The 27,979-nt window shown below is 43.1% G+C and overlaps 1 protein-coding gene across 8 annotated transcripts; it reads left to right on the top strand.

Moving 5' to 3' along the window:
- The first annotated feature begins 1,333 nt into the window (after window positions 1-1,333).
- Window positions 1,334-27,786, top strand: LOC133151201 (RNA binding protein fox-1 homolog 2-like). Of its 8 annotated transcripts, none has more exons than XR_009713871.1 (13): window positions 1,334-2,430; window positions 6,939-6,989; window positions 16,210-16,416; window positions 17,077-17,244; window positions 17,581-17,634; window positions 17,712-17,804; window positions 20,808-20,895; window positions 21,202-21,258; window positions 21,346-21,496; window positions 22,036-22,081; window positions 22,420-22,456; window positions 24,112-24,209; window positions 24,582-24,628. XR_009713871.1 is itself a non-coding variant. In XM_061274012.1 (13 exons), exons 1-13 carry the CDS (start codon window positions 2,179-2,181, stop codon window positions 24,945-24,947), a joined length of 1,374 nt encoding a protein of 457 aa, XP_061129996.1. In that variant the 5' UTR covers window positions 1,334-2,178; the 3' UTR covers window positions 24,948-27,786. The 8 variants fall into 8 exon arrangements, 4 of the variants coding, with proteins under 4 accessions (XP_061129996.1, XP_061129997.1, XP_061129995.1 ...); XM_061274012.1 differs by lacking the exon at window positions 22,036-22,081 and adding an exon at window positions 24,903-27,786 and having other exon boundaries at window positions 24,582-24,654; XM_061274011.1 differs by lacking the exon at window positions 22,420-22,456 and adding an exon at window positions 24,903-27,786 and having other exon boundaries at window positions 1,335-2,430; window positions 24,582-24,654.
- The last annotated feature ends 193 nt before the right edge of the window (window positions 27,787-27,979 follow it).

Consider the following 27,979-nt stretch of genomic DNA (forward strand, 5'->3'; position numbering starts at 1 on the left):
ACAATGATTTAGTAATGAGAACTGTAAATTATTTATCAAGACTGATCCATTTCCTGTTCTTACAGTTAAGGCATGGAAGACACTTGAAGTTAACAACTTGGCAAGGTGCCCCAACAGCATTTGTTAAAAAGCCTTTTGTATTTCTTGATTTTGGTCACGTATGTTGTTTCTTCCAAGCAGTAGATGCTAGTCACTTAACCACCAATAAAAGATCTCCAAGGACATGAGGGTCTGTATGTGTCCAAGCTGGTCGCCACTCCGTTTCAAAACTGGGAGTGGTACTTTAAACTTTTTTTTTAACTAGGGTAAGTCGAAGTGAGAGGAAGAGGCATATTTCTACCAGACCTCGCCTGTCTTTCAAGCATACTATAATTCATTGCTGGATTTTTGCCAAATCCAAGATGTCTGTGGTCCATAACTGTGCCTAGATGTCTACTCTTCATCTTCAAGATGATTTGGACAGGGCTTGTTGGCCTTACGAGCACCCGCCCCCATGCTAGTGCCAAGTAAACAATGGAGAATTTGAAGCCCTCCCTCCACTCGTAAATAATTTCCTGTACATTCCAATGGATTCTGTAGAGAGTTGCTGTGCTAAACCTCTGTTCTGATTAGCTCTAACAACCTTTTGTTTTCAAATTTATGAATGGGAGGGTCGTGAGCAACAGTCCTCGGGTGTGTTCGTACATATGAGTAAGACAATCAGGAGTTGGGTGAGGTTCAGGAAAGGTTTTCAAGCAACACATGAATGTCTACAGGGTGAAACACAAGTATTGGAGACATCTTGTGTTCAAAGCTTGTGCTTGGGAGAACTTTGGTGCTGAACCTGTAGCTATAAAATTTGTTTAGTTGTTGCATCATGTATTTTAAAATTGTTTTAGGAATAATAAAAAAAATAAACTATTTGCACTTATCACTGAGTGGGAAATGAACTTCATGCTGCAGAAGATATCAGTAGCATCTGAAAGGAATGAAGCTTTGTGATTGCCAAATACATTTGCATAATGTCAAAAAAAAGGGGGGGGGGGAAGCAAGAGCCTAAGTAGGTTATTTTGGAAAGAAACCTTTGCCCTGTATTGCGAATTTTTTTCTTTTTTTCCTGCACTCATTAGCCTCTCATGGTAGCCTTTGACCACTGGGTGTCATCCAAGCAATAAAAATACCAGACGAGCCCAAGGCAATGCTTCATACTGCATTACTCAACACTGAGCCTAGGTCCTCGGTTGTGTAAGAACTTGGGGAATTGTGTTTTCAAGAGCAAACCCACGGGGCGTAAAAAAAAAACGCTCTAAAATGAGAAAAACGTAGGCGTGGAAATGGAGAAGATCTAGTGAGAAAGGGGCTTAGAGTATGATCATCTTTAGACCAGCAAGTTTGACGCCCTCCGCCCCTCGCACAAATGTATGGAGGCACTGCGGCACATTGCGCACACTTGCGGGCTGCGTGGCTCTGCGTTCAAAAGGAGAGCGGAAGACGGGAGGAGGGGAAAGACTTGCCAAGAGGGAGGGGAGGGAGCTCGATTTCCTTTCCCCGGAGCACACGCCGCTAGAACACACCGGGAGAAAGAGAGAGAGAGAGAGAGAGGGGGAATACTCTTGGCGGAGATAGCAACCGCGAAACTGGGGGAAAAAAACAACCCCGTCTGTCGTCAACCTTTCTAGCTACTTGCGGACTATTATGGGGGCAAGGTAGCGCTCCTGACCGGGCTCGACTCGCTGTGAACCGCCGCACTTGTGGTCCTAGTCTACGAGGAGAACACAGGCGACATGTTGAGGGGCTTTTTCGTCTTGCGGTAGGATGTTCTGTCTCTTAATCGAGAGGCCCTCACTGTAAAAAGGGGGGAAGAGGCTGATTCCTAATGGACATTTTGGCGGTAGGCAGCCATTTGTTGTGATCGCTGCTGATTTATTTGGTTTGTTCGAATCAGACATAGCACAGGCCTCTGCAAGCTGGCGCCGTCACTGCAAATAGTAGGCGCTATATTTAAACATCTTTATCGTGCAGACTCACGTTTATTTTGTGTTTGACAAGGGCTTACTCTAAGGCCTATGCATTTTAACTAGTTAATTTACCCTTCAGTTGCACGCACAAAGTGCGAAAACAATCGTCTCCCTTTAACCCCGGTAGGGGAGAATAAGAACCCCTTTCTCTGTCTATATATATATATATATATATATATAAATGTTAATGTCGACCGACGTTGCATCGATCATGCTGCCCGTCTCCCGTGGACTTCTGGAGCGGGATCGAGATCTTGACGCCCTGGCCGGAGTGCATCCCAACGTGGGCGGCGCTCCTGCTGCTGTCCGGGGAATGAAGCGTGGAGACCCGGAGCCCGATGGCCAGACAGCGGCCTCCCTGGTCGACTCGACAGGGGCTGAGTGCAAGCGCCCTCGAATGGATTGCTCGGGAGGGATTGGAGACATTGGACAGGTAAGGGCGACGCTCTGAACAGGTTCATTATTGCTTCTTTTGCTCGGTCTTGCTTTTGTTTGTGTCTCATGTAAAGGGGTCACAATTGTCAAACTTAATTCAGTTGTGCTCAGTGATCACAAATGTCATGCTGAATTAGCACGCTAATTAAATTGTGCATGTTACAAACAGCGTGCATGGGCCTTAATATCATTTCGAAACAGCTTGACATGGAAGTGTGGACATTATTTTGTAGAGAGCAAAATACACGCCACTGTTTGCTTGGGATCTTTTAACGGGGCTGCTGAGCAGGAGGGGATATTGGAGGTAAACAAAGACCCTCCACTTTAAAAGGCAGGGACTTCATCGTACTCTTGATACTCCAATACGTTACTTTCAACCACCCTCCTGAACTACTCTGACCTATTTTCCCTTTGGTGTCATCGAATTGTCAATTTATACCGTGAATGGTCAAATAAGTCTCCAATGGAGGTTTGTTGTTGAACGAGAGGATGCTTTGCTCATCATTATGCACGTTGGAGTGCTCTGTGAGGATGGAGAAAGCTATTTGCCTGCCATTGGAAACAGCTGTAATTGAAGTGAAGTGGTCTGTTTGCTCCTGCTTGGAAAACTAAATGGCTGGTGTTCCATGCAGGCCAGCCGCCAGTGAGTGCTGTCAGTAACATAAACACACTTTAAAGTAGATGTGTGCAGATGGGAGAGCGTGCTTGTGTGTGGGAGAGCAAAGAAGCACAGATCAATAGTTTTAGTCTCTAAAATGTATTGAACGTGAGCTTGTTGGATAATGCGGAAATGAAAGCGAGGGAAGTGGAGAGAGAGAGAAAGAGAGAGCACGGGCAAGAGAAGGCCACCCTCCATAGCTGTTGCTCTCTGAACAGATTTTCCCTATCACTGGCAGTAAAGAGGCTTTGTTTCCAGCTAATGGGATCACGTCTCATACTAGAGGGGGCTTTATAACCACACTGATCCCTGAAATCCTTATCTAAGGCAGAGCATTCACACAACACTCGTACTGTTGTACACAAAAAAATAAGTGAATTGTGCATCAAAGTCATACTTGGTATTAGACAGATCTTCCACTGCAGTCTTGGTCCTTAACCAGAATATGCATACTGGACAATGGTGCACTTGTAGTGTGCAGACTTCAACTAATTCATACATTTAAAGTGGAAGTTCATTAAAAAAACAAAATTACTTTGCAATACGTGTGTTCTACAAAATGTGCCCAAACTAGTTTTAAAAAAAAAAGAAAAGGTTGTTTTAGTTGGGAAAGAAACCGAAACAAATATTTTTAGTAATAAAACAAAAATGCTTTTAACTAAAACAGAAACTAACAAAGATAACAAGCTAAACATCCTAGGAATTTAAAGAGTGGAAAATATCCTGAAGCTTCATACTTGCTTTCTTTTGAGACCCTCCCACACGCACACCTCCCCATTTCTAACCATTTATTGCTGACACAAGTCAGCTTTGACCTCTAAGTGAAGCCAACACAATTGGATGCGGTTGCGGCCAAGAGCAATCTATTTGGCCTTCTGCAGTAATGGGACTGGTTGATGTCATTTTGGTGTGTGGGTGGCAATGCTACATCAAGTCGACGCTAAATCAACGCTGCATGCAGTTTATAACTCCTTAGCATACCCAAGCAACTTTAAATCAATTTTGTTTTTTGCACTGCAAGAATTGGGAAATCATTTACATCTCCTTCAGGGTATTCATAACACCACCCTGCATCCGCACTTTAGGTCCGCTACTGGCCAATGTTGAGATGAGGTTGTCACTTTCAATATCCATCAGCCATGTTGCTGAATGTCCCATGTTTGTTGTCACTCTGCATAGGAATGGGGCTATACGCACTCTCTCTTTTGCTTTTCTTTCTAACATAATCAGGTCTTGCCAGGGTTGACAGCTTTGAGGACAAATGATTTGACTGGAACATTAATGCATACCCCTCTGTATTCTTATCCCGGCAAACTCGGCAAAAGAAATATAGTCTTGCTATGCATTCAAGGTGTATTATCTTTCATTTTGTTTTCATGCTAGTTGACATAGATCTGGTGGCAGTTGAATAGCCGAATGTTAATTATTATGTCTCTGAATGCTCTGAGCTCATGTTTCTAAACCAGTGTCACGTTGAGTGCTGACTCAGGCAGAGCATTAAAAAAATTCTCAGCCATTTAATCATTTGGGCCCGAGCACTGTATAGATTAGGACAAAATAAAGTAGAGCTCCATTTTCCCCTTCTCTTGTCAACTTTGAATACAAAAGTTTAGTATGACCCTTTTTTAATTTAGCTCAGTGGTATCTACTAAACATCATGTTTTGGGAATTGTGTTTGTTTGGTTCTAAACAATTTGTGTAGCCACTGCCAAAATCTACTTAAGAGTCCTCCAACATTTCCTCACGACTGTGCGTAAAAGTGTGTTTGTTGTGAAAACTTCACGTGGCGTAAACTTCACTGAAGTAAAATAAACTTGAGGTTGCTGTTTGTAAGCTTAGCACATAAGTGCTGTGTGGATGAAACACATGTGCGTTCTCTCTGTGAGTGTGTATGAGTGTGTGTGTGTGTGTTGCGTGGCCCGCTTTAGCAGTGATGCGGGATGACTGTCAAATATAGTTCTTAAAAGAGCAGCATTCCCAAGACACGATAGGAATAGATTCGAGTTCTGCGACCAAATTAGATGCTTCACGGGAATTTGCACAGCAACCACCTGAGAAGAACAGGGGTCATGTGTTCAAGGCGTTAGTGAAGCTCGGAGAAAAGATGGTGGGAAGGGCAAGTTGGAGGTAAACAAGCTTCTCATCACATAACTTCCCCCTCACCATCTGGTGAACCCCACCATCACCACCCACGCCCCGATCCGTTCAACAACAATATATATACATATATATATATATATATATATATATATATATATATATATATATATATATATATATATATATATATATATATATATATATATATATACACACAGAGAAAAATGGATACATAGTTCTTGTTTTGACCCAGCACTGGAGGTGAATTTCACCAAGCTAGGCCTAAAACATTCTCGACCCATTAATTCTCAAGATAAAGTTCTTGGTGCTAAGATTATAATAGCCGTTGATTAATTAGTTCTTATTCATCACAGTTGCTAATGTTAGCTGAAACATTTTTTTGAGGAGAGGCGTAATCTTTTGACCGCAGCCCTCAATTTTTAAAAACGGATGGATGCAGAAAGACATCCTGCCAATAAATTAATTCCATGTCACGCCATGTTGGTAGCCAAACCAATGAAAAACAAAATGGCACTTGAGCATTATTGGGAAGTGAAGTTCTGTGTTTGTTACCTTGCCAACTAATAACGTAACACGTAGATACGCCTTATCTCTCAATTTTGCCAGTGTAAAAAGAGAATCATCGACATAATGTTTGACATTTCACAAAGTGAATGAAAACAATCTTTTTGTTCTTGCGCAATTTGCACGCAACTGTTATTAAGACTGACGCTGATGCACTCCATGTAGCCCCCCCTTCATTCCTTCTGGAAATGAAGCACATGACTCCACTCATGTATGAGTCATTGTTTTTGTTCCCTCCGTTTCCTCTTGTATTTTGAGCTCAGGTTGTCTCATTTCAATTCCAAATGATTAGCATTTTGACAAAAAGTCAGAAATCTCAATTGGTCCTTTCATTATTTGTGATGTGTGTTCTTATTTCGATCTTCTGGCCTTGCTTCAAAATAAGGTTATATTTTATTCATGTAATTCAAGCCCCTAAAAAGACGTTTCATTATTTAGGGCTTCAAGATCCTAAAGCTAGTTCACTAAGTGCATTTTTGGCTCTTGGATTGTCTCACTTTTTTTTTTTTTTCTTTCTTTCAATCACTGAGCCACTTCCTGTTTCAGCAGCTTTAGCTCCTGCATTGGCAAAGTGATGTTCAGTTTTAGTGAAATGATCCCTTGGGGGTTCGGTGCGAGATGGCTACAGAACTAATCAGCCCAACTCAAACTGTGATACGCACAGAGCAAAGTGTTTCCCCGAGGGCCAGAGAAGGCAAAGGGACATTACTTCCACAAAGAAAAAGGACAGAGCCACAAGGAAAGGTTGTCTTTTAATTTCACAAGATGAAAAAAAATCCCTCCAAAGTGTTGTTGTAATGGCTTCCTTTCTATTTCTAATAGACATTAGTTGATTGAAATATTCTGCCTCAAACAAAATGTTTGATTTGAGTGGTATTAATAACAATGGCCCCCGCAATCCATTGGGTATGCCTTTTTCTCCATAATTTCAAAAGTCTAAAGTGTACATACATTTCCTTAGTATTTCATTGAACTGCAGGATTCAAACATAAACGTTGGTCAGATGTTTTGGGTAATCTTCCAAAAGCTTCGGACAGTTAAAATGAAAAACACTCAATATTGTGGCATTTAGCAAAATGAATTAATTAAGTGATAAAAATAAAATAAAAAAAGTGTTATGTTACCCTTCAGGTTTCAACTGTATCTCATCTTGTTTCTTTCAGAATAACGATCCACTGACCCTCGGTTACCATGGATACCCACCTCACAGCCAGGTAAGAATGTTGTTATATCAAACATATGAACAACTAAAGCCATGAATATTCTTAGAATGATTCCATCTTGTATAAAACTCAAAACCATCGGGTAGTAGTTATGACAATGACAATGTCTTTTCAACTCCTCCAAAATACAACATTTTGTGTGTTTACGCTTGTAAAGCAGCAGTCTGTTTCCTTGTGTTCCCATTAGCCTACTAACCGTTATTAGACTGCTCAGTTGATATGGTTAATCCTTCGATCATCCACTCATCCTCTGATGCTCTACCCATAATCCTCTCCTCCCTCCCTTCCTCCGCCATCCTCCCAAACCTCTGGTTGCTGCTCTTCTTCATCCCCATCTTAAGCCTTTACTCGAAACCATCTTGTTTGTATGAGGCTGCTTAGATTATTCACATGGCTGCCAGCCAATTAGCCACTTTTCATTTTTGCTGCACGGTGATGAGATGACACTACTTTGAACCATATAATGATGATGTTCGAATGAAAATAGTCGCAAAGGCAAAAAGAGTTGCCTGCTGCGAACTACATACGTGTGATAAATTATAGAAAATCATGAATAAGTAAGTGGAGAAACGGTGGCATGCACACAGCACAGACTAGCAACTGGATGCAAGTTGCAAAACACCAATGGGAGACAGATATTAAAATTCAAATAAGCTTCAAACTCCATGACACCGTTTTAAAATGAAACATTCGTTTAGCTTTTCAATTGGAAAATAAAAGCCCCCCCCCCTCGATGCACTTTGTGTGTTGGTGTGTTTTCATGTGTGTAGGGTGGAGCCAATCACACACACTGTCTATTGATTAGTCAACCGAGAAATGTCACATCTGAGTGGAATGGGAAGAAAGCACGGATAATGTCATCACGCAGCAGTGTATTGTCAGTTATTTCTTTTTAACGGTTTAATTCAGTGTTTGCCAACCTTTTATTGAGAAGTCGCATCTTTCCCGTTGGAAAAATAAATAAGCTGAAAAAATGTCACAAAAATAGTTTCTTTAGTCTATTCATAAATGGCCTAGATGTGTGTGGATTAATAAATTAAACCAATAATTTGATACAAGCCAAAATTCCAAGGGGAACTCCTAGATGGCGTTTCGACATTTCTAAGGCATTTAAAATGACTTGACGAACCCCCCAACAAAAAATCATTAGAAAAAAACACCACGTGCCATGTTGCTATCCTTTAAAAAATTCCCAGCCAGTTAAATTAAATTAAATTAAATTAAAAAAAAAATCCCAGCAAGTTTAATTAAATTTAAGTAAGTTAGAATTTGTAAAAACATGAAGGAAATTTTTACAGTTTGCTGTAGTGATGTGTGATAGTTTGGTCTTTCCTTAAATCGACCTAAAGCCAAAGACCAATTTACTTTCGGTAAGTACCGTTGATAGGGGGGAACAAAAGGGTATGCAAAAGACAAGGATGGCGTGCAGAAGATGTTCCCACATTGCCGAGGTGCTAAACTGTCAAGAGTGGTGTGAAGGTGATGTGATCAAAGGCTCCTAGAGGAAGAGCCTGGGGATCTGCACAAGCTCAATGTGTGAAGAAAGATGTGCCCTGCCTGCTTGATGACATGAACAACACGTATCTCCTCCATGTGCTCTTAAGAACTGTATTTACTTCTTTTTTGCATCTTTTGTTGCTTCGCTGGTATGATGGATTTGAATCAATTCCTGACCCACTTTTTTATGTCTCTCTTTATTATTAATTATTATCTGAAAGATGTCTGAGTCAGAACCCTTAAATAATGAAAAGAAGAAGAATCATGCAGCTTTGATTTATTGTCTATTGGCGTAAATGCTTGGCAGGGCGTTTAGACTGTAAACTGTAAATGAAAGCTGGGTCACATGTCACTTCAGATTGATGGCCTTTTTTTATATATATATATATTTAACACATTTGAGAGAGGATGCATTGCAGTCACCCACTACTGTGATAATAACCACGATTAAATAGTTACCTCTCTGACTGTCAAGAATAGTTCATCTTCGTAAAGCGAGCTTTTTATTACATCTTTTATGGATTCTACCCTAATGTTGAAGGTTAATCAAATCCTGAGCAGGACCCAAATTGCATTGACAAGTAAAAGACATTTTTTGACATTGATGCACATTTGAAGGCGAAGCGAAGGCATGTTTTTGTGTTTTTATTTTATTTTTTTAGGGGGGGGGGGGTGCTGTCCTTGTCAGTCAAAATATGCTTTTATGCCACAAAGTAGAACGAGCACAGACTTGCTCAACAGCGCCGTACGTGGTTGCAACTGAGTAGTGCACTCAATCTTGCCTTAAATTCTTTAAATTGTGATTAATTGACTATCAAGTCCATTAACACATTAATGGCACCATATTAAAAATCTTAAGCTTTGGTAAAGAATGGTTGACTATGCACAGTATGCAAGCTTCTTAGCAGTAGCTTGACATCACTAACCTTAAATACGTACATTGCGTTTGTTTGTTTTTTTTACTTTAGCCGATGGATGCCGTCTTTCCGGATTTGTATTTGAGTCTGGTTTGTAGAGAAAGAGCGAGGAATGGGCTCTCTCTCCCACTGGTGCCATCAGTTCCAGTTAACTTACCTATATGGTGAAGGAGAGTGGTGGGAGTGCACGGAAAAAAGAGAGAGAGCTTAGTGGAACTACGATGGAAAGCAGAGGGGAGGGGCAAGTTTGCAGGTGTGACCAAGTCAGGGGGTGGAGTTGTTTTAGAGGTGGCTAGCTTGTCTCTGGCTGAGAGGGGAGATCGAAAAGATGAGCAGGCAAGGGCACAGCAGCAAAACAGAAGCTTGCGTGTAGAGAGAGAAAAGAGGGCGCGAGTGGGAGAGAAAGACGTGAGTGAACGAGGGAGAGAAAGTGACAGGGACAGAGGCTGGAGGAAGAGGAGGAGGCAGCGAAGGCGGAGAAGGGGGGGGGGGGGCTGTCAGGGCAGACCCAGCGAGCGGGGGCAGAGAGAGGGAGATTTTGAATCTGTGAGACAGACAAGAAGAGACGGAGCTGCTGAGGTGACACGGGCTCGGTAGAGGGAGAGCCAGCCAGCCAGCGAAGCGAGGCGAGGCAGCGTGACAAGAGGAACGGAGTGAGAGAGGAGAAGGAGAGACGACAGTGTGGTGGTGTTGCTCACAATACGATGATGGGACTCTACTATCCTTCCGTGTTGTCGGTGAGTGTTTCCGCTGACCGTGCCTGTGCGCGAATGCTCGGTGACTCTCGGCTACACGACCGTCCGCGGAACTGTCATCAAGCATCAAGCGCTGATTAATGACTAACGGATGAGAACCCCACTTGACCCTTTCGCTCGGGCGCTCCGCTCATTTTATCCCCGGCCACAAAGTTGCCGTTTTTGATGAAATGCTCCAGTGGCTATGGATGGCAACCTTATTGTTGTGGCATCTGTTCTGCCGCCCAGAGCGAGAAGCGCACGCAATGTGAACATCGGAGCAGCTCCTGCCAGAAATTATTCTGCCATGTATTATGTATGCTCAGAGGAATCTATGCGATCGCTACGGTGCAGTTGGTTGGATGCTGCGGATCTCCGCGCTGATAAACTCCGCACATGGCTGCTGGGCTGAAAGCAATAAAGGGGTGGGGTGGGGTGCGGGGGGAGTAAAAGTGGTCTTTATTACCCCTGCAGCTGTCTGTGTACATCATTCTTGCCTATGAGCAAAAAGAACAGGTGTCCACAGAACAGTTGGGCTCCCCCCCACCCCCTTTTTATTTTTATTTTTTTTTTTATTTTTTTTTAAATGCTCCTCTGCTGGCTCAGTAACGTACGCCGAGCGCACTTTGTGTTAAAAAAAAAAGTCGTCGTATTTAATTTGACATGAGTTAAGTGAGCTCTGAGTGTGTGTGTGATTCCTAATTCACTTTCTCATCGCGTGTGTGCTCCTCTTTCAGCTCTACCTTGCTCTCTTTACTGTTTGACCTCTTTTCTCCCTCCTCCTGCTCTCCCCGGGGCCCTGGCAGCTGTTATCTCAATGTTTTCCTTCAAGAGACCCTGGAAGAGGGGGGATGGGGAACACAGAGAAGAGAATAGAAATTGATTATTTGGGAAAAGGTGACGGGACACTCCCGGCAAGGGAAGCCTGACGGATGATGGGGCTGCCGTTATGCGGGGATGACTTGCTCAGGATACAGTAAGCCAGAAGCTAGCTTGCTCCTTCAGAGAGTTTTTATCCAGCTGACTTTGCAGTTTTGTTCGTAATTTAGTTAATCCCACCAAATTTGCTTATTTTTGCCTTTTTGTGCCTGGCTAAGTTAAAGTACTGGCTGCACTGCTGAAATATTTTCTCAAACCCCACCTATGCCCTCAAGCAGGGGAGAGACTCTCTTACTTGCTGCAAAGACACACACACACACACACACACACACACACACACACACACACACACACACACAGGCACGCAAAGCCAGGCAAACACCCCCTCCACACATACACGCACACGCACATTTACACACGCTTCCTCCACCTCCAAATCTTCTTATCGATTCTTTGCAGGGTTAACAATAATGGTCTGTAAATGATCCCAATGAGCCGTGTTGCCGTGGCAACTGGGATGAGTCATTCATTTTGCACAGATTGTTAGATGGTTCGAGGCGTGAGGGAGACCGCCGAGCTCACCGCTATGTTAGATAAACACCTTTGCTCTCTGCCTCATTCCTTTTTTTTTTTTTTAAGAAGCGGGAATTGGCTACGGTTGCCACGGTGGAGCATAAACGCTTGTGCCTCCTTTGCAGCAATTTGCTCTGTAATTGCTCCGAAAGCGCTCGCAGTGAGGCATCTGCGCGCTTTTGAAATACATCAGGGTTGCCCTCGCCGACTTGCCAGTGAGAACGGGTCGCTCGTTTGCAGATAACCTGCTTACCATTATTATATCGAAATAAAACTCCGCATCGCAAAGATGTCAGCGTTTGTTTGTTCACCTGCAGGTGCTTGTTTTGAGGTGGCGTGCGGCTATTAATAAGGATTAAATGAAGACAAATAATGTCGCTGGCCTTTTTGTTTTGTTGTGTTTACCATTCGTACGTCGCAGCAGCGGAGCCTAGCAGACCATTGATACAAACGGAGGCGGGGGCAACTGAAGTCAGGGATGGGGTGTGTACAGGCCTGCACACATTTACAGTAGAAGAAGGGGGGTGTCTCCAGAGTCAAACCCTTAAAAGGAAGAGAAAAAAAAGGGGGCGGACAGGGAGGGATTTGTTTGACAAGCAGGCATGTTACCCTATAAGGCGACGGGGAAGCCTGCGGGAGGGCGGGACAGCTTGTCGCAGAATTGCTGTTGCTATGAGGCAAACGAGCTTGATTGACTCGAATGGGGACGGCGCGTATGTATGCGAGGGTCCCGTCTGGATTTTATGAAGCGAAAAGAAGCCACTCGGCGAGTGGGAGGAAAGGGAGAACAGCGGCATGAAGGGGGAGGAGGAGAAAGAGTGATGGTTGGGGGGGTGATGTGGGATGGAATAATTAAATAAGAGGGTGTCTCCTGGCTCATCGGTATGCTGCAGACGCGTCGTAAATGGTTTTCCAGCTGTTTGCAACCTCGCTAGCAACGCTGCGGAGCCAAAGGCCAAAAAAAGGGACACATACTTGAAATTCAACATTTAGTGTACGTCGGGGTACGAAATCATTCTAAAACTATTACTTTGAAGACTGCGCCAACTGACAGAATATGAGGCAGGAAGCTAAGTCAAATCTTCCATCGAGTTGAATTAAAATGTACGCTAATGGCCTCCTAGCCAAGTAAAACAGTCAGGTGCCATTTCTTGAATGAAATGACCCGGTGGTGCCTCTATCTTTGCCGCGTCATCCTCTCCGTCGTGCTACGCTGACTCTTTTATAACATGGCTGCTCAGACACACTTGCCGCTGATAACTGACCCGAAAGTAAGTCAGCTACATCTACCGCTCCGAGTCGCTCGCTTTGCCAGTTCAGGGCGTGCACTTACACAACCCTTAATGCCCTAACGCCTGCGGAGTCCCCACGCACGCCACTATGCACCCAAGATGGACACAAACAAAGCATGCGCAAATCTAAGTGCTGACACAAATGCACACTCGAAAATTTCCCTCAGGTAGAATGCCCTCTTTCTTTTATCCTGCCATCTATAGTATGTCTGTGGTCAGTGAATGTGAATCCCAAAGGCCATTCACAATAAGTTACATTCTTGTAACCTGATGGGTCAAGAACGTTATTCCAAGAGCCATACGCAGGGACGGAACGGACTATTTTTATGGCTGGTGGGTGTTTGGCTGAAATGCCAATCGCCTAACCGAAGATTCTAAGATTTTTAAAAGAACATCCATCGCCTCTCCATTTTCTTCGCCCTTGGCCAAGATTGTCGGTGTATGTTTGCGCAACAGCTTTCTAAAAGCATGCCATGTGGTCAAGACATAAAAGCATGAAGTCCTGAAATGACTGCCTGCCCGAGTTGCATCACAGGTTGTCCAACTTTGAGTCATCCTTAGTCACGTGAGCTGTGAGTCACCAGCACAGTCTCTCACAGGCGGGTTCTACCGACAAATTGGACAATGTCCGCCAGTAGGTGGAGAAGTGACTTGGTTCTTCTGTCCAGTCTAAATTTGCCAAGATTGAGACGTTTTCAATCTCCAATGTTAAAGTCACGGATAACAACATTTTACCCAACCTTCCTCTAACGCTGATAAAATGCTAAATCGGATCAAAAGATCTTACGGAACAACCAAGTGAATGTAAACATTTACGTACTCACGTGATAGTCGATATACTAACGCTTGTCCTTCATCGGCGTCGTAAACAGGTTTCATCATACGACCCGAGCCAGGTGATCAACTTTCCCTTTCTATTAAGACATAGGAGCAGCTCTCGTTTCTTTGTTTGTATTTATCACCTAAGTTAGTTCTCACCGAGTGACCCACAACAATGCGTGTCGCCGTCCGCTATCATTTTCATCTTCCGCCCAAATGCTGACTGGAGTTGTTGTTGCAAGATACAATATGAGATCATCCAGGTCATCATATTTGCCCGGCATCTTTTGTTTTTAAGCTCTCCATCTTGAGAGAGCATCATTACTCCATTTGCTATTGCACATCGGAGTTTCCTTGTACAAAAAGTGATTGAATTTTACGATGAAATCGCAGACTGTCTGCAAAGCTTCAGGGTTGAAATTAGTGTACACAGCTGCTCTCTGAACATGTGAATGAAGTTGGACACGCTGGTTCGTAATGTGGCCACTGTACTCATCTGGTGCTGCGATCCAGCGAGGGAATTATTTCTGAGAAGACACATGCGCAGTAGAATAACCCGGCGACAGTATTTATATGTGTTGACTGGAATTATTTTAATATAGTTATATGCTGTATGTGCAGGACTGTCTCAGAACATTAGAATATTGTGATAAAGTTCTTTATTTTCTGTAATGCAATTAAAAAACAAAAATTTAAATAATAAAAGGCTTGCAATATTTCAGTTGATTTGTAATGAATCCAGAATGAATGACATTATTTTTTTTAATTCCGTTACAGAAAATAAAAAAACTTTATCACAATATTCAAATTTTCTGAGACAGTCCTGTAGACTAATGAATCGTAGTCACGAGTTGCACCGCATGAAATATTTTGTAAACACAAGTTCTCTGCTGGTGTAGTGTTTTTTTTTTTTTTTTTGGCTGCTGTTTAGCGCAAAAAGCAGCTCATGTTCCACATTGTAAATGATGCCGCAGTGGTTTCACGCAGCGTCGCCATGACGACCACCCACACCGAGGTAATATAAGTGCGGCAGAAAACTGATGTCCTGGTGCCAAAAGCGAGACAAGCAGATAGAAAATGTAATCGAAACACGATGAGTGAAAGTCATCTCTCGTGACGGCCCGTATGTCCGAGGCCCGTGGGTTGACGCTGAAATAAAGGCCCCGTGACACAGGTGTGTCACCGAGTAAGGTCAAAAGCTTTGAGACAGATGGCGCACACACAAACACGCGTACATACACGCCCTCCCACACACTTTTAACACTCCCAAAGGGACAGAGCTCTATTGTGCTACTCAGATGGGCATGACTGCAGCCTGTCACACACACACACAACACACACAAGTAAGTGTAGCCCACCAGATGTCAGGTAAGCATGGCAAATCTTTGGGTGGTGAAAGGCAAATGAATATCAATTAACTCAATAATTGTTACGACCTAACCTCAGTGCCACCCTGATCAGAACTACTTTTTTATGATAGTGTAATTTCATTATAGCGGTGAATGGGAAGGATAATTAGATGTAGGAGGGCTCGCATGGCGGTACAAGGAGATGGAGAGGTTGCGGCGTGAGTCTTTTATTAGTGAACAGCAAATACGGTGCCACCTCAAAAGTTGAATGCTCAATGTAAGTTTTGGTCAAAGTCACACAAACCTTCAAAGTCACACCTGCTGTTGTCAGGAGACGGCAGCGAGAGTGCGACACTTCTGTTCACGTTTGCATTTCAAGCAATACCATCGTAATACAATCGGCTCGCTAACTAAGTGAAGGTCTTTTGTTGAAATTATCTTAAATCTATAGTACTACCTCATGTATGGTTTATTTTAACCTTGCTGCATACTCATCAAGGTCGTAGCCATTTTGCACACTGACAAAAAGAAGTTGTAGCACCGAGAGTCTTTAGATCGGTTGTGCACACGTTTTCTCTTTATCACTCTAGTGCTCAGCCAACATAGTCCATACTTCTTCCGTCAGTCATCAACTTCTCCACCCCTCCCCCATTCTCCGTCCTTCTCTCGTGACCATTTAGGGTAACCATCCCGCAGGCACCAGCACCCAGTGGTTTTTTTTTTTCTTCTTCTCCTACGCACGCTGTTAACTTCCACAAGTATATTCCGGACCACTAACGCGGGCACTTGGGCAAGCTCCCGTGCTAACAGTTGGCGGCTTTGCGTGAGCTGTGTTGGCGTTTGCGTGTCAAAGGTGGTTTGTATGTAGAGACGAGTGTGTGTCTTGGCATGGACACGCGATTGTACAACACTGAGCAAGGGGGCACGTGACCCTCAATAATAGATGTGTGCAGTGAATATTTGATTGGTGGGGGGGGGGGGGGAGTGGAGACCGTTCCGCACACGCATATGGGGGCTGCAAATATTTGAGTCTTGTGTGTATGCACCCAACTGAGGTTGATGGAAGTGGCATCCATGCGATCATGTGACAGGCCTGCTTGAAGATGTAGTGGAAGGTTGCCAACTGAGCTTTTCGCCCTTCCTTCCAACAGGGTTCCCAAGATAGTACTTCTGGTCAGGAGGGACTCGTACCGCCGCCTTTCGCAGCCTTCCCTCCTCCTCCTCCACCCCCTCCCCAGAACGGCCTTGCCCTGGATTACGGCGGCAGTCTGTACGCGGCGGGCGCCGTGCAGGGCCCAGTGGAAGCCGGCGGCGCAGTGAACAGCGTCGTCAATGTTGTCAACAGCCTCGGTGGCCAAGTGAGTGTCAGCCTCCTCCTTCTTCTTTTTCTCCGCATCACATGACATGTTATGATGATGTGGGTAATTTCCGTCTCATTAAATTAGAAAAAACACGCTTGATCTAATAGTGCAATCCACATTTCACATGATGTTGCTAACTTGTTATTGGTCCTAAATAGGGCAAGAAATCTTATTTGTAACAAACAAATTATGAGGCTATGAGCTGATTTTGCCAAGACAGTCAACATTGAGCGGTAATATTGATAAGTGAACGTTTTTATTAATATATAATTATTGCTTTAAATATAATTTTTTTCAAATTGGAAAAAGATCCGAGCATTTTTTTCATTTTTTCAGAATGCACAAATAATTGTTTGGATGACTAAGCGCATTGCATGTCAAAATAGCGCTAAACTCTTAGAACATGATAGATTAGATTTCCAAAGCAAAACAAATAAGCTAGCTGCTGGATCAATACTGGACCTGATATTAATCTTCTCGTGTTCATCAGACATGTTACCAACTCGATAGTTTCCTAATTGGCACTATTAACAATGTCACTTTCGACTTTGGGTCACATTAACCGCTCAAACGAGGCGGCCAAAACAACACGTAGGTAAATGACAACATTTATTTCCATTGTGTGTCTTTTCCTTCCTCGTCCCTGTGGCCCAACAGTCAGATGGCTCCTCGCAGATTGATGGCCAGTCAGGCTCAGGAGGAGGGGGAGGTAGCGGCGGGGGGAGCATCGGAGATGATTCAGACGCCAAGGGGACACCCAAACGCCTCCACGTGTCCAACATTCCCTTCCGCTTCCGAGACCCAGATCTGCGGCAGATGTTTGGGGTATGCGGACTGAATTATTCACCGTCCCCCTTCCCACCGTGATTCATCACATGACAAATCACTTTGGACTATTGGAGCCCATCTGTTTTTTTCCCCCCCGTACCTTGTTTTCTCAACTGTCCTTCATTCATTTGTGTGGCTTGAAATGAGCATGCCCATTTAAGCATGTAAAGGGGTGCCTTTTTGTCAAATGCGTCCATGTGCATGAACGTGGCGCACACATGTGGAAGTCCTATTGGGAGGGTACGGCTAACTGCCAGCTCCTCCCCATGCTTGAACGGTGCTGACACCTTGTGGTGAGATGCGGTACTTGACCCTTTTTTGTTTTTGTCGCAGCAATACGGCAAAATTCTTGATGTCGAGATCATTTTCAACGAGAGAGGATCCAAGGTAAGACAGCAATTTGCCTTTTCAAATATCAACAACTACCAGAAACACAACTTGCCTCCCCTATACTCTTTTTGCAGGGCTTCGGTTTTGTAACATTCGAGACTAGCGCAGATGCCGAGAGGGCCCGAGAGAAGCTTCACGGTACCCTCGTGGAAGGACGTAAGATTGAGGTAATTTGCCGCTCCACCCTCCCCTTTTCGTATTTCATTTGAAGATAGCCATTTTTCTCCTTTTGTTCTCCCTCCATGTCCGATGAGAATGCGGCATTTGGCGTTTTTTCCGGATGGCTGTTCTGTGTTCAACTCTAACCTGTCTGCCTTCACTCTAGCATGGCGCATCAGTGCACACACTGGACGGCGCTTCTTGTCGATGTTTACTCTTGTTCTTGTCGTTTCTTCAAAGCTGTATGCTTTGCAAAGCATGCTGGGTGGAGTGGCAGCACGACAGGCATGGCCGGGGGGTGGCTGATGATATCCGCTTCTCTCACAAGCATGGAGGACTTTTTTTTTTTTTTTTCTCCCGCTGCAGTTTCCCAACATCACACCATCCTTGATCATAATGAGTGGCTATAATTGCGTTCTGGTTGAGTGCAGGAGCTAGTTATTAGCCTTGTGAAAATAGTGCTTGCCGGTGTTAGGAGTTTAACGAATGCTGCATGGTTGGGGTCATGACGTCGGATGATGTTTAAGAATTTAAGAGATGTTTGCATGGCGAGGCCTTGAAGTGCCACCGTTTGGGAATGAGATTGCCGAGAGGTGCGGTGTCGACGATGCTTCCGAAGATTGCTTCCACAAAGTGTTGCATCCCCCACTTGTTTTGTATCTCTGGAAAATAATCACAACGTGGTTGTATTTTTAGTTTGCCTTTGCCAGCATGAGCTCAGGTTTTTGTGGCAAGTAGTGTCGAAGCTACAATCCACCGTTTGCAATGTTGTCTTTCTTTTTCTTGTCAGTAAAGCCCTTCTTGCATGGTTGTGACTGTGAATGCGCAGCACTCTTTTTCTGTCCGTGCGTGGGTGGAGAAGTGGAAGGCTCGTTATCATCCCCTCTCTTCTCCTGTCCATCCGCTTTCTCCGCTCTTCTTCACCGTGCCAGTCAGTTTGTCTTTGTCTGTGTCCCCCCAACACGATGCACCTCATCCCTACCCCCACATATTCTTCTGTCATACAATTTAAATTAAACCGCAGAGCGTTAATAAGTTTTGTTTGAATTTTTCTCCCCGGTTAGTTTTTATGTTTATTCTTTTTCTTTTCATTACTGTGCGTGTCGTGCTTTTCGAGTAGCTGGATTGACTTGGTCTATGTAGGCGACTGTTCACATGTGACATCACTTCCCCTCTAGAGGTGATTCATTATTATCGTTGTGTTCTTTCGATTTTATGTTTTCCTTTTTTTTTTTTTTTTTTTTTTTTAATTTGGCTCATCATTTCTTTCGTACACATATTTTCTCTATTTCCCTGATGATTTTTGTATGTTGTTGTTGTCAGTCTCCACGGTAACTGCTCGCGTGTCCTCACGCCGTTCCCCCGGCAACGGTAAGTTGTGTACATGGCATCATCTTTTGAATGAAACCCCCTCACCCCATCCGCCCCAATTGGGGCAGCACCCAAATGACAGCCACGGGGCGATTGATTGAGAGAATCCGATTGGCTAATTCTGTGATTGTTTGGGGAGGTGGAGAATGAAACGATTTGGAGAAAAGCAATTGACCGCATGGCATAACGAAGGCCACCCGTGAATGTGCTGCATCTATCTGCAAGTGCAACAATTACGACCTGCAGCACTTCTTCTGCATTCATTCCAATCACCTCTCTAACTGCATTCAACTCCAGAACTGTGTCTCCTGCATGGTTTGACTCTTCTTTCTCTCGCTCTCTCTATTTTGGCATCTGTATGACATCATGTGTCGTTTCTTTGTCATCTTTCAGCCACTAGTTGCATTTAGATGGGACGGCATGCTGAAGCATGAGTGCTGTGTTAGCCGTAGCGGAGAAGACGGTGTGGCTGTATTTCATGTACTGTAGCAGCTGATCATCACTTTGCGCCAATCCGCTCTCGACTCTGCAGACAGTTGTAAAAGGGGGACGACACCAGACTGATAATGTGGCCGCGGGCAGCTCAAATTGAGTCCATCTCCAAGTAAAGAGCATTTTAAGGCCCGCGAATAGACGAGTTAGCAGTTTTCCTTTTCCCTGGTCTTCTCGATTGCCTTTTTCGACCAGTTTGGTTCTGATGGTGTGCGTTAGTGGCGTGCTTCGAGGGCTCTCTGATTGGGCTGCCTGCAGCGTTTCACAACCAACAGTTTGAGTTACCTATTTATGATTCATTTGTTTGGTTATTTTTAGTCAGGAATGACATTTGCATCCTCCCACTGTGTTTTTTTTCTTTGTTTCCTCTCCCCCTTCGCCTGACCCCCCATGTGATCTGTCTTCCATATGTGTATAGTATGTGTGTCTGTTCATGAGAAGGTTTGCACATTGGGACGGCTCGCTTCACTCTCCCGCCCTCATCGTACGTGTTTTCATGTGGACTGGCTCCTCCACCTGCATCCCTCTATCCTCCTGTCCTTTCTCTGTCCTTCCCCTCTTCCTGTTTCTTTTTTTTTTTCCCCCTGTAAGATGTGGTCGGGGGGGCTGCCAAGTTGTTTTTTGATTGCTCCGTTGCTGCCTCAATGCTTGCTGATTGGTTGGTTGTGCTCACCTCTGCTGATGTAAGATGCTCTTGATTGGCTGTGTGTCTTTTTTGCATTGGAATTTTTTTTCCTTTTGCATTGTGTTAAACCGATGACTATGCTGCTTAATTCACCTTCTTTCCCCTCCTTTTTTTCAAAGGTATAGCCGTGCAATAATCTTGGATTTCCTTTTTGAATGCCCCTTTTTTTTTCTCTCTGAAGTATTTGTTGTGTGCCTTTTGGTTGCATTGTTTGTGTGCAAACTGCCTGACTACTCAACAGGATCCTTGTTTTCAGTGTTTCTCTAGAAATAAAAATGCATGCGTCAAATTCCATGGCTGCTCATCAACAGAATTAATCAAGTCAATTATGAAGGGACAACGACATCTCAATAGACCTACTTTTGAGACTTAGTGGTGTACCAGTACCTGAAATAGTTAATTTAGTATATGTGTTTTGAATATGTTAATATTGAGTGAACAATGCGGTTTCTCCTCTGTTTAGGTCAACAATGCCACGGCCAGAGTGATGACAAACAAGAAGATGACAACCCCGTACACTAATGGAGAGGGTCTTGCTGCTCTACCATATGGTATTACACGAAAATTGCACAAAGCAGTATCATGAACACTTCATCATCCTAGCTTTTATTGTCACTGAGTGACATAGATACAACAAAACTATTGGCGCAACTCAGTTTGTGTTTACAAAAGAAGAATCTATAAAATGGTATGCTCAGTCAATAAATAATAAAGATAAAATAATCTACAGAATAAGTGATTCTAAAAAACTTGATGGTGACAGCCCTGTGTGTTTCCATATTAAAATAATAATCTGACTCGAGTGTGATTGTTCAGTGAGCCGGTTGAAATTTACTTCATTTTTTGTTTGTCTTCAGCTGGCTGGAAGTTAAGTCCTGTGATGGGAGCCATGTACAGTCCCGAGCTCTACACGGGTACAGTTACCAGATTTGAAAATGAGTCTATGCTTGAAAATATTTCCCATTTGACTTGAGTTATTTTTTATTTTTTTCGTCAACCAGTGCCAGGGTTTCCGTACCCAGCGGCTGCTGCAGCGGCCGCCTCCACGGCCGCGGCGACCTTCCGCGGCGCTCATCTGCGAGGTCGCGCGCGGCCCATGTACAGTGCAGTCAGGGCGGCTGTGCCGCAACCTGCCATCCCCACCTACCCTGGGTGAGCACCTCTCATCGCCAAGTCAAATTTCATGTGTGTGTCTGTATGACACTTTGCTGAGCTCAAATACCATTATTTTTGGGGGGGTATTTCCAATCTGGTAATATGAGCTTCAGTAAAGTGAGCATATTTGTATACATTGAGCTGGTGTTGTTTTTCTTGCATGTTGCACGGTGTGTAATAATCTCACATTTCTGTCTTTTCTCTCTTTCACAACCTGTTACAATTCCTTCTTCCCTACACTGCCCACATGGTGAAACATCGCACCATTATTCCCCCACCCCCCACCCTTTTTTTCCCCCTTTCTTTGCTCTCTCTCTCTCTCTTTCTCTCTCTCTCTCTCTTTCTCTCTCTTTCTCTCTCTTTCTCTCTCTTTCTCTCTCTTTCTCTCTCTTTCTCTCTCTTTCTCTCTTTCTCTCTTTCTCTCTCTTTCTCTCTTTCTCTCTTTCTCTCTCTTTCTCTCTTTCTCTCTTTCTCTCTTTCTCTCTTTCTCTCTCTCTCTCTCTCTCTCTCTCTCTCTCTCTCTCTCTCTCTCTCAGCGTGATGGCCTATCAGGAAGGTTTTTACAGTGCCGCTGATCTTTATGTAAGTACAAGTGTCACTCCGCCCGCTGCCTCACCCTTTCCTCCCTATGTTTCGACCCCCCTCTTGCCTGTAGGTTTGACAGTGTGACAATGGCACAGACCAAACCCACTCAGACTTGTACTCGAGTGTTTCCAGCATCACACCAATTCTCCCGAGTCCAAGTCCTCATTCCAACAAATTGCAGCTAATATACAGATGCTTGCACATTCATGAGTATCCTCCTGTCGGGTTTGCCTCTCTGCTTTTGTGAGTTGTGTTACCATTACAATTATGAGTGCGTAATGGTGTGTGCGAGTGCGTGAACAGGTTGACAAGAGCTGTTTCTGTTCTCTCTGTAGACTAGTGTTTCAGGACATTAGTGGCAGATTGCCTCAGGTAGGGTTGACACTCTCCATGCGAGAGCCAGTGTGCATCCTCCTCGTCTCCAATGACTGCGTGCTGCTAGACATTTTTTGACCATCTGAGATTGAGATGCCTTCTCTGTCCTCTTCTACTAACTCACTGAATTCTGACAAGGGTGGAGTTGCGGAAGGGGGAGAAAATGATTTAGCACCAGGGAGGAGATAGATAGATGTATGCGTGCAAGCCCAACTGGAATATAGTCCTAAATTCATGTTGATACAAAATAAAATGAAAGCAGAGGTTATTTTGTTAACTAGTGGGAGTGTTTTGCACTTGAGATTCTTCAAAGGGGGGGAAAAAAAGGGATATCTATTTTTTTCAGTCTCATACCAGGTATTATTTTTAGAACGTATGAGAAAAAAAAGTGACGATGCAGTCATAGAAAGCTCTTAATTAGTTAGTGGAAAAAAGGGTTACATTTCTCATTTTTAAAAAGTGCAGCACTGCAAACTACATTTGCAATAATAAATTGGGAAATAGTCTTGCCGAAAATGGTTAGACTCGTTAACTAATCAGTTCAACCCCTCGCAGTAAGAATATTTAAGTTTTATGCCTTTGAGTGAGAAAATACAGCAGAAGTCGCCAGTTGTGAAAATGGCATATTGTGCGGATGACTTGATAGCAAAGAAAGGTGCACACATGCGACGACAAAAAGGAAAAGAAGTGAGTGACCTGCTGATTTTGAAAAAAAAAAAAAGGGGATCCATTTGAGGTGCTCCGTCATGACTTTGGTGATAAGCTAATTCAGACCCCTTCCAGGAGTCTCCCTGTGTGTTTCACTTTGTGGCATGCTAACTCAAATCAGTGTCGGCATGCACTCGTATTGTACTTATAAGGCTGACCCACCCCCGAGCCCTTCGATCGTCTTCCCCCTCACGCTTAATATTTCTTTTGGAAATTTTCTCCAATCCACCCATCCTTATTTCTCATTTAACCCCCTCTTCACTTCCTTCCCCAACCACGGGTCCAGTCTTTCCCAACGCCTTTGCGACGCAAACCTGTGTGCTGCTCCTGAATGCGGGGACTTGGTCGTGACTGATCTTTAGGCTAGAATGCGGCGGTCTGTGTTGATGGAGGGATGTTTGGTCTAATGAACAGTTCATATCAGAGTTTGGAAATAAGCATGCTGTGTCTGTGATTGGTCGCTTGGCTACCTGAGGTTGTTTTTTTTTTTTTTTTTATGAATGTGTGTGTGAAAAACGCACACCTGTTGTGTTTTTGTGTGTCCATAGTGTACATATGACACCTTTCCATCTGTTTGTTTTTCTTTAACTGTATGTTTTTGGTAGGGTCACATATTAAGAACTATTCTCCCTCCATGTCCAACTTAACGAAGCGGAAAAGGGCACATTATGAACAAATTGTGGAATTCTTTTTTGTGGGTTAGTCATGGAGGGAGAGAGCCACACAGAGCCTGAGCTACATCCTTGTGAATGCTGCACCAGATTAGTCTTTTGCTGACCGTCTGCTCGTTAATCTTTCTCCTTTCCCTCACAATGTAACCCTGTAGTTAGTTGCCTGGTGGCTTCTTACCGTGAGCACAATGTCAAGCGAGATTTGAACAAATGTCTTCCTCTGCCACGCACCCGACCCTCGTCTTCCTCTTCTTTTTTATTGCCTCATCGCAGGGAGGCTACGCCACGTATCGTTACGCCCAGCCGACAGCCGTAGCCACACCCGCGGCAGCGGCGGCAGCGGCAGCGGCGGCGGCAGCTTACAGTGACAGGTGAGTGGTGGGCTTATTGTGACTAGCATACTAGTTTGAAAAGTATATTATTTTTCTCCAAAGTGTAGACTTAGTAATAATGTGAGTCATTATTAAACTTTAAGTGAATCATGTTCACAGATTTGAGCAGCACAAATGTTGATGTTACCAAACAAAATTTGCCGGGTACAAAAGCATACCCACTCTATTTTGTGATGCTGTTTTGTCTTCTGATTGTTCATTTTGATATTGACACACACACACACATCACCACCTCTGCCGAGGTTATGCTCCAAATCTTCTACTCCTAGACTAGTGTGCATTTTTATTTGGCATAATGTGTTAAAAAAAAAAAAACATATTTGAAGGGCTGTTGTTGTTTCTCACCTACAGCTACGGACGAGTCTACACAACTGACCCCTACCATGCTGCACTTGCCCCAGCTGCCTACGGTGTTGGAGCCATGGTGAGTCGTTTGCAAACTCGTATGCAGTTTTCAATTACAGTACGAGAGTTATGTTTACAAATTAGAAAATTAGCATTGAGAGATCTCAAGAAAAACAATGGTACGGCCAATGACATTTGAGGATTTTTATTTTTTATTGATATATTATATATATTTATATATATGTTTATATTGTTTGTTTTTGGTATATATATATACTGCTACTTTCTGGACTCGCCCATTTACTAAATGAGCGTTGTTGTTCACAGGCCGCGCTGTACAGGGGGGGCTACAGTAGATTCACCCCTTATTAAAGACACTACATTTCTCAGGAGCTCTTTCATCTGAAAGCGCTCCGTCAATTGTTGCGAAAGTGGACTGCACCCAACTTGGACTCAACCACACCAAGTTCCCATCCAAGAGAAGTCCCATGTTTTCATACACAGAAATAGAGGAATGCTGTATCAAAGACTGATGGCTGGCTGGCCTTGACCTTAAAAAGAAAAGAGAAAAGAAGGCAAAAATAGCCACCTTCCCTTATTGCACGGCTGTATTATAGTCCCACTTCTCAGTCCTTCCTCACTCAGCAGCACAAGACTTGTGATGGAACCCAGATGTTCTTCCAAAGGCTCTTTTGGTTTACCTTTGAATGGTTTGTCTTTGAGAATGACTTGCACGTTCAAGCTCAACTGTGGCAGTAGGGATGCGAGGAAAAGCTCGCTGATGGGTTGTGGCTGAATAGTAAAGGAGAGAATTCGCCGGCGGGCACAGAGACTCAACATGGCAGCTGGGAAAGATGACTGAAAGCTGAGGGAGGGAGGCTTACTAGCGCCGGTCCTTACCTCAAATTTTCTCACTATACGGAAACGGGGAACCTTTAAATTATAATATGCAAATAAATTAGTTAAGAGTCAGTTACCAATTTTAGAACCATTGAAATCCCTGCAGTTTTTTTTTTTTTTTCTATTTTCTGACATCAGCTAAACTTTACTAGCGAGGTTTTGGCCCAGCGTGTTCTCACACAGAATTTGGTAGCATATGATTAAAAAAAAAAAAAAAGACACACACTTTTACTAATTTCCTCAAATAATAGCCATGACATGGTTTAGTGACTCAACTGGGATTAGGGCTAAGGCTTTGTTACTTGGACAATTGCATTATTTTAAGTTGAAAGCATTTTATCTACAAATATCTCATTCAAACATGTATAGTAAAAAAAATGTATTATAGCAAATATATCACTTAATACCGAAGGGTCCATCTGCAGTTCGTGTCATTTTCTGGACATCCAATGGGTGTTTGTGTTTCACAATCATGTTAAAAAAAAGGCTTTTGCTCCACTTGGCAAGACAGAGGCACCTAAGTCTCCAAATGTTAGCTTTACAGATGCCATGTCTGCTTGCGAGATGGAAATTATATCTCTCGTGACGTGGTGTTATCAGTCATAGTGCCATCTGAAGGGAGATCAGAGGTGTTAGCATTTTTTTCTGTGATTAACTGGGGCATGGCATGGCGTCTATTAGTGAATGAAAAAATATAACAAAAAAATAAGGCTGTCATTTTTCAGAATAAGTCATAGTAAAACAACTTCCAAGCAAGCATTTTTGTTTTTTTGCTTCTACCAATTATAGTCTGTTTTGGTATGAGGTCTGAAAAAATCCTCATTAAAATATGTTGAGGCCTTAAAAAGCATCGGTAAAGTGATGTTTTGCCTCTTGGCCTCCGGCACGGAATGTCACCCACACTCTGTGCATGTGCTACGACGCACCAAAAGTGCAACACTAAGCTGATGGCGCTCTTACTCAGAGTAGCTATTTTTTAATTTTTTCTTTTTTATGCTTTGAATCTACTAATTCAAGTATTCACTGTGTAAACGTTAGATTCTTCCCTCAGGCTCCGTAATTGATGAGTTACTCCAACGCCGATTAAGTCTTCCTGAAAAACAAAATAGGTGATAGTGAGAGAGATTCCGTCAAGTTAATGGGAAAAAAAAAAAAACAATATTTAAATGCAAAACACCTTACTATTGTGCATATTTCTATACTATTGTATTCTATATTTCCAGATGTGGCTTTTTTGGCTTTTTGTTTTTGTTCCAAAGATTTGTAGAAAGCACATTTTTTGGAATATATGTATAAATATATTATCTTTGTTAATGTCATCCTTGATGATCCTATTGCTGTCTTTTACTTTGTGTTCTTTTTATATCCGCAAGTGTTGTTCCTCCTGAAAAGGTGTAAGTTAAATTTCAATTTTTATTAACATTATTATTTGTATTCTGATCGAACGTCTTGAGAAAGTCATACCAAGAGGAGAACTACGTAATGGTATGCATGTAACACTAGCAGACTGTTGTTTTGGGGATTATTTAGCATGATATTTGACCGTACATCACAATATACCGAACGTTATTTTCCTTATGTCCGCATTTTCAGGTGACTTGAATGAGTTGGTGGAAAGCTCTACTTTGGCTTATTTCAACGTCGCATTTTGTAACGCAGACTTGGAACATTTCAAATGAGCAAATCTGCACACATCAGGTTGTTTTAAATTGTGTGTGAAACCTGGCAGATTTCTCCTATTACATTTTTTTTTATGTGCTGCTCATGAATGCAACTTCTTTAATATCTCCATTCAGCTATAGAATGTGTGCTAGACAGAAAAAAAAGATGCTAACAAGAGTCCTCAGCACATTCTACTTAACCAACTGCAAAATGGTCTCTAATAGGGTCATTCAAGGCATGGACAAACAAACCAGCATGAGCAATTACTTGTCAAGTCAAACAAAAAAAAAATACTTGTGCATGAAACTTGTGTCTTTTGTGTTTGACATCTGAGACATTTGCATCTTTACTCACCAAATGAAAACCATGACTGATGACAGCTAGCAGTCAGGACCGAGTGAATACTAACTAGCACAATGTGGCAACCTGGAGGAAAGAAAAAAAGAAGTATGGCAGCTTGATTTAGTCATGGTTCTCCTGCCACTTTATTCTAGTGACAATTAAAAGTGGCTCCCCTTCATCATGGTTGCTTTAAGCTCTCAAACCTCCAATCCTAGTACCCAATTTGACTGCCTCTTGTTTTTTTCTTTGTTTTTTGTCATTGACTGTCCATTTAAAATGTTTTATATAAAATCGTTTTGTTGTGAAATGAATCCCATGTCCTTTTATTCCACTTCATTTATGTAGTAATAAAACAACATTTACTTAAGCGACTCCAAATAGGCTAACAAAGGTCAAGAAGTGTCTGACTTAAACCAATGTAACCAGACTTATCTTGATGTTTCACCTTTACAGTGAAAGGTGTATTGAAGTTCTAAAAGTTTAGTCTTTGTGATGGTTAA

Source organism: Syngnathus typhle, linkage group LG3 (genome assembly GCF_033458585.1).
Source record: "Syngnathus typhle isolate RoL2023-S1 ecotype Sweden linkage group LG3, RoL_Styp_1.0, whole genome shotgun sequence".
NCBI lineage: Eukaryota > Metazoa > Chordata > Actinopteri > Syngnathiformes > Syngnathidae > Syngnathus > Syngnathus typhle.

Excerpts from the sequence above, each read along its gene's own strand:
- LOC133151201 (XM_061274011.1), top strand. The coding sequence starts at position 2,179 with ATGTTAATGTCGACCGACGTTGCATCGATCATGCTGCCCGTCTCCCGT. Across the intron at positions 17,635-17,711 it reads TCAACGAGAGAGGATCCAAG|GGCTTCGGTTTTGTAACATT; the intron begins GTAAGACAGCAA and ends CTCTTTTTGCAG. Across the intron at positions 24,210-24,581 it reads GCGGCAGCTTACAGTGACAG|CTACGGACGAGTCTACACAA; the intron begins GTGAGTGGTGGG and ends TCTCACCTACAG.